Here is an 8880-nt window from a genome sequence, read left to right as displayed (position 1 = left end):
GAAACCTAAAAAAATATTTAAGGGTCGCATATATGTTAGGCTAAAACGCCTTAAATATGAACATCTTTTAAAAAGAAGCGGAGCGTAACTTACTGAATTTTAAGCACATAAAAAGGGCTAAATTTTTGAAAAATAATATATAAAACCTAAAGAGCCTGGCTATCTACTGTAAGAACAGGAACATGATATAAAACAATTTGGGGCTCAAAGTGCAACAAAAAAGCTGTATAAGAATTTACTGGTTAGTGAGCTATTAAAAGCTCAAAGATAGAAAAGGGAATTGGCATTTGCAGTCTTTTTAGGATGAAAAATAGTTTGGTAGTTCTTATTTGACGATTTATGTCAATGTAAGTCAAATGATTTTTCTTTGATTCATAAACCCTCTTATAATTTCTCATTTATTAGATTTACGATATACTGATAAAAAACGTTTTATTGATCAAATGTTAAGTCAAAGAAAGATTACAACAAACCATAGCATGCGACTGATGTGTGGATGAAATAATTCACAGAATGTGTCACAATACGTATAATAAAATCAGTTCTATTTTTCGTGTTAATACGCTTCAAAAGCAATATGTATTCCCAGCTTTATCAAAAACTCGAAATTTTATCTTGATTGATCGATATCGTCCGTAGTGATATCATTAGTGGTTTACTATCTTACCAATGCAATTACTGTCATTCTTCTTTAAAAAGATCCTCGTTAAAAACTCATTATCACTTATCGACGAATTTCGTACACTGCACTGTCCGATACGCAACCAACAAAACTGCAAAGAATCATTCCTATATTTAATGCCGTTTAAACAGTATGGTTTGTTGCCGGGCAACGGTTGCATATCAAAATGCAGACCGTCATCACGGAGACGTAACCCTGCATAACCGAAAATAATAGACTGTAAATAACCGCCAGCCGCTGTAATAAAATTAGCGGCGCCATCTCCCTTGCGAATTTCACTCCAGACGTGGAATGGTGGTTGTATGTTTTCATAATTTTTCTGAAAGGCTTGGTCTGCATTTTGTTTTTCCCCAATCTCATTCCAACCGATTGAAAACATGGAATGTGTCATAGCTGGTCCGTTCGAGTCTGTAATTTTACCGTATAAAAATAGGTCATTTTTACGCGTATCTTTGTCCATTGGGTACATCAAAGGAAAATTTATCAAAATTGTGTCAGCTTGCTTGACGACAGATTTTGGGTCTGTAATATCAAAACCATCATATTCCGGATGATATTGTAACTTTTCATCAAAAGGAATATAAATCGAAGCAGCGATGTCTTCCCAATGACTCGGAATTTTTATGTCAAGTAAGTCTGCAAATTTGATTGCTAAACGAAAGTTGATTTGAGCAATGACATTTGTATACACTGAATTATTGACTGGATAATGGTATTCATCAGGAGGCATTACGTCATTAATCCAGTATGTCCCAGACTCCTTTTCAAACGTGACACGTGATTCCCAAAAGACTGCTGATTGGTAGATAATAGGAAATCCATAATTTCGAATCCAGTCTAAATCACCGGTTACCGAGTAATATTGGTTGATAGCAAATGCGATATCACCTGTGATGTGTATTTCATTACGACCATACACCTCTTGAGGACATACTTCAAAACCACTCAAAGCACTTTCCCAAGGGAACATTGCCCCTAAAAATTTAGAATGTTTTATAATGAGTATGTTAACTTGAACACCCCTCTTCTCACTGAAAAAAATGGTGAAAATATCGTCCCCAGCGGAAAACTAATTTTTAACCCCGCTGAAAATAATCTACTCTGTACCAGAGTGTACCTCACGATTATCGTAGCGTAGTTCACTCTGTGCGCATTGTCTGTTTGATAAAAGTTTTCCCGTACGGAGACCTCTGCGATGAAGTATGATTTTGAAATAAAATGGCCGCCAAAGTACGACAATTGTAAACAAAGGGATGGGGTCCATTGAGGGTCACTTTCTAAGCATGTTTTGACTGCTTTTTTTTATGTTTTTGAGCAAAACTAAAAGCTGAAAAGTAACGAAGACATATTCAAAATTGTCTAACAGAAAGTTTTTTCCAATTACCCTATTTATCCATGTAGTCCACCAAAGAAAAATTCAAACATTTTAATTACAAAAGTTATGCCAACAAAACAAACTATAGCCACTCTACATAGATCGAATGCTGTAAAAGTAATACTGAATTTGAACATAAAAACATGCAGAGATACTCTGAGAATATTCTTTTGCAAAGAACTGAAGTTAAAACATTCCAATCAAAAAGCTTCTCTCTCATGTTCGTCGAAAGCATCCACCGAAGGAGGACTTCAAAATATCTGTTCTGAAGGCACGTTCCAGCTGGATATGGCGGTCTGTTCTTACCGAACTAAAGAAAAAAGTCTGCTGGAAAAAAGTGGTCTGTTCTACTGAAGATTGGGACCAGCTGGAAAAATATGATCTGTTCTACTGAAGATTGGGACCAGCTGGAAAAATATGATCTGTTCTTATGAAAAAATAGCCTGATATCTTATATTTATAAATAACGTGTCTAAGAATTTCCTATCTGTTCTGAGGGAATTTAAAAAAAGTCCTGAATGTGGTTGCCTGGAGTGGCAGCTGAAAATTCTCCATCTGTTCTACAAAACATCTGGAAATTGTGGATCTGTTGAACTGTTAGCTGGAAATTAAGTTTCTGTTCTTAAAAGTCCTTCAATGTCAAGCTGGAATTTAGCGATCTGTTCTTATAAGATTTTGTCAGCCCTGGTAGATAAGAACAGTTAACTCGCGTAAAATCAATCGCCTGGTAATTTCGTATCTGTTCTGAATTTTTTTTTACCTCCTAGCTGGAAAAATATAACTGTTCTGAAGTAAAAATTTCTCGCCTGGAAAACGAGGAACTGTTCTTAATTTCGTGGAAATCCTTCCAGCTGGCAAATCAGAACAGATATTTGCAAATTTTAGGTCGGTGGCTGCTTCTGGTTCGTGAACTCAAAGATCCAAAATGTAAACAAAAAACATTCGATTTGTGCAAAAAGAGTTATTTTGCAATAGAATGTCTTCATTTAGAGCTCTCTTTTATTCCAATTATTAAAAATAAAGAAGTCAGTTTTGTTATCAAGTGTTATGAAAACACTTCTTTTCGACAAACTTCTATACTTTCTGACAACTCTGACGGCCATTTTGTCTTATCGCCTCCGATTTCTCGCCAAACTCCAACAGCACTCCATCATAGCGGTTGGTTTGAAAAATCTCAAACCAGAAAAGACAATGACAACAGACCCTCTACGGCAATGAATTTTGAAATTAGCCGTAGATATTGGGTTTGTGTACAGACAAAAAATAATCAGACAAGCAAATCCCCACTGGAAATTATCGTGTTGTTTTTTCCATCCCACTGAATTCTCAGCGATAGAAAACATGAGAGTATCAATCCCCATCGAATTTTGGTCCGGTATTTTTTATCTGAAAAAAATAGCACAAGAAATCGAAAATTTGTCAAATCATCAAACTTGAATCGTGTGTCGTAACCTCTGGAATGGGCTAGCGATGCCTATATCACACCAACATTTTTGAATGTTTATCAATCTGGGAGGGGGTAGAATAAAAATGTCCTGGGTAAAAGATTTTAGAAAAAGGAAGCTTATACAGCAGAATTAAGGCAAAAGAGGGAAATTCAAAAACATTTTCCCATTGAAATAAGAATGTTCTGGGTGGAAAATTTACGAAAAATTAATTCACGGGCGGGGACGCTTATTAGGTACCCGAGAGTTAAATTAAGAACTCGTTAAATTATGATAACACCTTGTTACCTTTGAATTTATATTTCTTGGCGATCTCCATAGCTGCAGGTAACCTTTGATAACGATATTCGAGCAAGGAACGTCCAATTTTTGGATGAAAAATCATTACAGGTGGAAACATCCAGATATCTTGATCCCAAAATGAATGACCAAGATATTCATATCCCATTGGAAGACTCCCTGTGGTGAAAAAGAAGGATGAACGAGTTAAATAATTCCCTAAAGTTTCAGGTGTCCTTGATAATCATTGACCATTTCCTTAGTTTTGAACTAGAATGTCAATCAAAAGATCACTTGCCAAGAAACTTGTCAACGCTGTAGAGACTCTTAAAAAAAAAAGCTTAGACCGTATTCGAAGTTCTGGCATGATGAAAACCATCTCCAACAGAGCAGAAATGCAGTAGTCAGCTCGCACTTAAGTAAAACGATCTAATTGTTCAAAGTTTGCATTATGAAATAATTTATAGGCTTATTCTAACTAATCAATGCCGAAATAGTTTCATTTAAAGTTGACGATTACCACGTTAAAATCTAACCTGGGCTTAGGCCAAGTGTCCAATCTTCCCTTACTGAGGAAAGGATGTTGTAAAAACTGGTAAAAACGGTTTGTGAGAGGTAAAGATCATTCTCAATAGTGATGTTTCCTTCATCCCATAATTTAGACCAAGTTTCAACATGTGATGGGAACAGTTCCATTGTATCGCCTAATTGTTTCGCTTGTTCGTAGTATGATAGAGCTGCCCTAATTGGGTCTTGTGAATCGAGGCTAGTAGCTATTGCTGTAATATAAAGATCTCTCCTTAGCCCGTAATCCATGAGTTTGAAAGTTGGTATGTTTGTAAAGACAACAGCTACCGAAACATTTTGGGATGTCTCTGTTTCTGTTTGGTTGATATAACCAAACCACGAGGTCCATTCTTCATTGGAAGAAACTGATTGGAAGTTAATATCACGTGACTTGTTCCCAATGTTCGATAACACTGTGAAATTCAAAGTGTCCGTTGTTTTGACATTTGTTTCGATTTCAGTGATCAGTATATTTTTAAGGAGGCGGTGGGCGTATGTTTTCTGATGTAGGGTGTAGGAAGGCGTATCGATGGTTTGAGCAAAATATCCTCGCTCAGTATCTAAGAAGTACAACTGATTCTGCTCGTTAGTCTCTTTCAGCCGATATTCTATTGCAACTGTTGAGGGAACACGAGCCCGGTGCGTATGATCATAATACCAGTCCGAATCAAGTTTGCTTCTATGCCGCTTTGTTCCTTTCAACCGATCATTTGGTGTGTCCGGAATAACGTTAGCCCGTCCGTTAAAAACACCAGACACATGAACTTCATCGGACATAACAACCGTTCCAAGATAACCATTACCTACAGATGGCATAGATCTGAAGTTCAACTCTCCTTTCTCCGTCCTTGGTAACGAATCAGTGACAATACACGTCGGAGTAGACTCAAACGATTCAGAGCAATGTTGTCCAGCTGTCAGAGGTACTAAACCCAAAGCTATTACAATGTAAAACATCGATAAAAGCGCCATGTTTACCTAAATACGCATGTAAAAGCTACTCTCAGACATTCAAATGAGATGATTTTAGTTGCATCACAATATGTTCATACGTTTTTCGTGCACTTGACTTGCACGTAATATGATACTGAAAGAAAACTATCAGCTTTCAACTCGCTATTATCATTGTTAGTATTTTGATTTTCTCAGTGTTCGGACGATCCGCACGGATAAATATTTTTACTGAGCCTATTCAAAAATTAAAATTCGTATCATTTTGTAAAACCCTTAAGAACATTTTAACGCTTTACAGACGCTAAAACATCACTCAATTTCTTAGGAAATCGCACAAAAATACTGGGGAAATAATGATACTTCAAGAAAATCCGGTTGAAAATAACCCAAACCTACAGACATTAATCCGTTTCGGAGAAATGAATACCGGATAACCAAGGTTACCAAAACAAAACCATTTTCGATATCTTGAATTGACGTCAAATAAACAAAATAAACACTGTGACGTCAAATAAAAAATAAATCAATCGATGTTAACAAAAGCTACCTGATCTCGTTGGAGTACACACACAGCAATCATGGCTTCTGAAGATATGGATTTCACCCTTGAAAACCTCCTCGATTTGGCTCTTGGAAACCCTGAAATTGGGGCCGTCAACTTCAATTTCCTTCATGAAGTTATCAGTGAGATTCTTAAACATCTTGGTAAGAATGTTTTATCAATTTTTCTAATATTTTGTTGTCGACCAAACAATCAATTAGCCGTTTCCCTAACTGAGAAGCTACATTGACGAACATGGGCGGTTTTAGACCACGTCGAACTTATCAGAGAAAGAGATTTGTAGCTGTAAATTCATTGTCTTTTAACGAGTGTTGCACTCCTTCGCATGTTTCGGACTTAGTTGCTCTATTGTCTTAAATCCGCTAGTGACTAACCCTATGGCCCGGGTGTAAGATTCTTATAGCACGTCAAGTGTTTTGTTACTCATTTACCAACCGAAATTGACTATAGAGCTGAGTTGGCTCTTGTGACCAGTTGTATATACAGTATTGAAGGACTTTTTTTTTATTTGGTTGAGTTGCAGGAGGCTTTGAGGCCTATTTTCGCAACTATAGACGCTTTCAATGAGCGCTTGACAGTACCTTGGACTGACTACCCAATTCACCTCACATGGTATGGGTTGATCCGGGCGAAGGTTCATTCACTTGCCAAGTGGACCTCTGCGAGTGGGAATCGAACTTCAGTCGCCTGTGCAGCAATCAAGGTCAAAGACCACTATATCACAGCGCCTCTATACCCACATAAAGTCTTACTTTACTCGTGGTAAGGCCAACATAACGCAACCTAGTTGCCGCCGACCAGTGATTGAAAAGTGCTTAGTGTTACTCCTTTGCAAACCAAAATTGGATAGAGGGCTGGGTTGGCTCTTGTCACGAGTAGTTTATACAGTATTGAGGGTTACATGACATATAATACCTCCAGGAATCGAACCCGAGCCACTCGCTTGCAACACAATGATTAGACATTGACATGACCTTTGATGTGTCACATAGCTTAAAACATTGATATATCAATTCCAATTCTTGCAAGTTTTTGTATCTGCACACTACTATATTGATGTCATTTCCAATAAGCTGATGCTCTTTAAAACTTTTTGTTTACAATAAGCGTCCTGGTTCTACATGCATTTTGATAATTTTCGTATCCACTTTTACGAATCTGTGGAATTAATCTTGCTAGTGAAGAAGAGACCAAATTTCATTTCACAGGACGGGTATTCTATTTCTTTGGATAAGTTGTAAATTAGATAGATGTGAGAAATTTCAAGGTCCTTTGAAAGAGATAGCTTAAGAAATCAGCATATAAACTCATGTAAAGTTTTTTTTGGGACACCCGGTATTTACAACAATATATCTATAATCATGCCGGCAAGTTCCTTTATACAATATTGCGCCAGGCCTCCCTATAACTCTACATGACCTCATTGCAGATTAAGCTTACTTAATATGTTACATTTTCTTAAACAGAACAAATAAGTTAGAAAAATGTGGCTCAAAACGGAAAAAAATTCAATTTAAGAAAGAATACTAGGTTTGTTTGTAGCCTCCCAGCTGGCACACAACGTTGTTTCAACGTTCATCTAACATAACGTCCATATAACGTTAGATGAACGTTGAAACAACGTTGTGTGCCAGCTGGGCTTGGTCTAAAATCGACACTTTTGATCAGTAATGAAATGTAAAAAACCAAAGAAAGTGGAAAGTAAGTGCATTTCCGAGTATTCTGTACCAGAGTGTATTTTTACGTTTATCGTTTCGTAGTACACTCTGTTCGCATTGTCTGCTTGATAAAAAATTCCCGTACTGCGATGAAGTTTGATTTATAAATAGCAAAACTTCTCACGACGTCTCCCCTCGCTGACCCGCACTCCATCAGAGAGGCCGGTTTGAAAAATCTCAAATCAGAAAAGACAATGACAACAGACTCTCTACGGCAATGAATTTTGAAATTCGTGTACATGCTAATTTCCGAGGGACCTAACGGTGTTATTACGACAACTAAGCCAAAGTGTGTAAGTGATAGCAGTGATGGACTATTGAATCATATTTTTTTATTATTTTACAGGAATTTCCAATAAATCGGCTCGAGTTACCCAAGAGCTTGACTTTCGACTTGCGCTGCAAGATGTGGCTGAAGAACATCGTTCCCAAAGCCCCGTCCAACGGAAACTACCACCTTCATCACGCAAAACCGCTCCTAACAACGCTACTTTAAGTGGCCATGCAATTGGATCGAAAGGCGATCACGCCGAACCCATTAACCAGGTTCAGCAACCGATCGCTCCAGGCGGACAACCCATGCTCTCCCAATCACCACCACCACCCTACAAGCCAAGCGAAAACGACTTTGATGGTCCATCTCAAAGTCAGCCCCATGGCCAAACTAATCCTCAAGGTCAAGCCCAGTCTCAACCACATGGCCAAGCCAACCCTCAACCACAAAGCTACGACCAGCCTCAATCGCAAGGTCAACCCCAACCTCAGCCACAAGGTCAAGGTCAAGGTCAGGCCCAGCCTAAGCCTCTAAGTGCACAAGGCCGACCGATACCAACCAGTAGCGTCACCCCTCCTCTAGAGGACCCACGTCCTTTGAGTGGTCATGCCAATAACCAACAACAAAGACAGCCGTCTATGACTGACGCACGAGCTGAAGCAGCCGAATCTTCAAGATCGAGACAGCACATTCCTGCTCCACCCAGTTCGCACAGCCGAAAAACATCTTTTCATAATTCTAGACGCAGCTCACTTATCAACCCACGGTTGTCATCGCTTAAGGGAAATCCTTCTTTCAATGACACTATCGTAAGAGGGTAGGTATAATTAATCGATGACTAAATAAGCGTCTGTTTGAAAGCTATCAATGCTTTAACATTCTTAAAATGACAATCGAAATAAGAAGTTTATCGTAAAAATGGAGACTTCTATTCAAAAATTTTAAACCGATAGCTTGAAAAGGAATTTTGATTTTTAAAATTCTCAATAACATATAAAGGCTGTTACGCTGTTCCAGTATTGAT

General features: G+C 38.0%; 2 protein-coding genes across 2 annotated transcripts in view; one reads left to right on the top strand and one right to left on the bottom strand.

Moving 5' to 3' along the window:
- Positions 1 to 322: 322 nt before the first annotated feature.
- Positions 323 to 5385, bottom strand: LOC136816425 (protein-glucosylgalactosylhydroxylysine glucosidase-like). The gene is made up of 3 exons (XM_067072748.1): positions 4318 to 5385; positions 3791 to 3961; positions 323 to 1657 (listed from the first exon to the last, which is right to left on the bottom strand). Exons 1-3 carry the CDS (start codon positions 5318 to 5320, stop codon positions 648 to 650), a joined length of 2184 nt encoding a protein of 727 aa, XP_066928849.1. The 5' UTR covers positions 5321 to 5385; the 3' UTR covers positions 323 to 647.
- Positions 5386 to 5827: 442 nt separating this feature from the next.
- The window catches only part of LOC136816510 (glutamine-rich protein 2-like), a gene marked incomplete in the record, with an annotated part of 8589 nt that continues 5536 nt past the window's right edge, over positions 5828 to 8880 (top strand). Inside the window, 2 exon segments of the mRNA XM_067072852.1 lie at positions 5828 to 6007; positions 7929 to 8673. Of these exon segments, the coding sequence (XP_066928953.1) occupies positions 5881 to 6007; positions 7929 to 8673 (872 nt within the window).

The sequence above is a fragment of the Clytia hemisphaerica genome, unplaced genomic scaffold, assembly GCF_902728285.1.
Source record: "Clytia hemisphaerica strain Z4C2 unplaced genomic scaffold, Clytia hemisphaerica genome assembly, whole genome shotgun sequence".
NCBI classification, from domain to species: Eukaryota; Metazoa; Cnidaria; class Hydrozoa; order Leptothecata; family Clytiidae; genus Clytia; species Clytia hemisphaerica.
Note: the sequence above shows the minus strand (reverse complement) of the source record. Positions and strands in the feature narration are given on the sequence as shown.

Bases quoted from the DNA above. Each gene is read 5' to 3' on its own strand.
- LOC136816425 (XM_067072748.1), bottom strand. From the start codon at position 5,320: ATGGCGCTTTTATCGATGTTTTACATTGTAATAGCTTTGGGTTTAGTA. The intron at 3,962-4,317 runs GTTAGATTTTAA...TTTTCACCACAG, and splicing joins GACACTTGGCCTAAGCCCAG to GGAGTCTTCCAATGGGATAT. The intron at 1,658-3,790 runs GTAACAAGGTGT...CTAAATTTTTAG, and splicing joins CAAGAAATATAAATTCAAAG to GGGCAATGTTCCCTTGGGAA.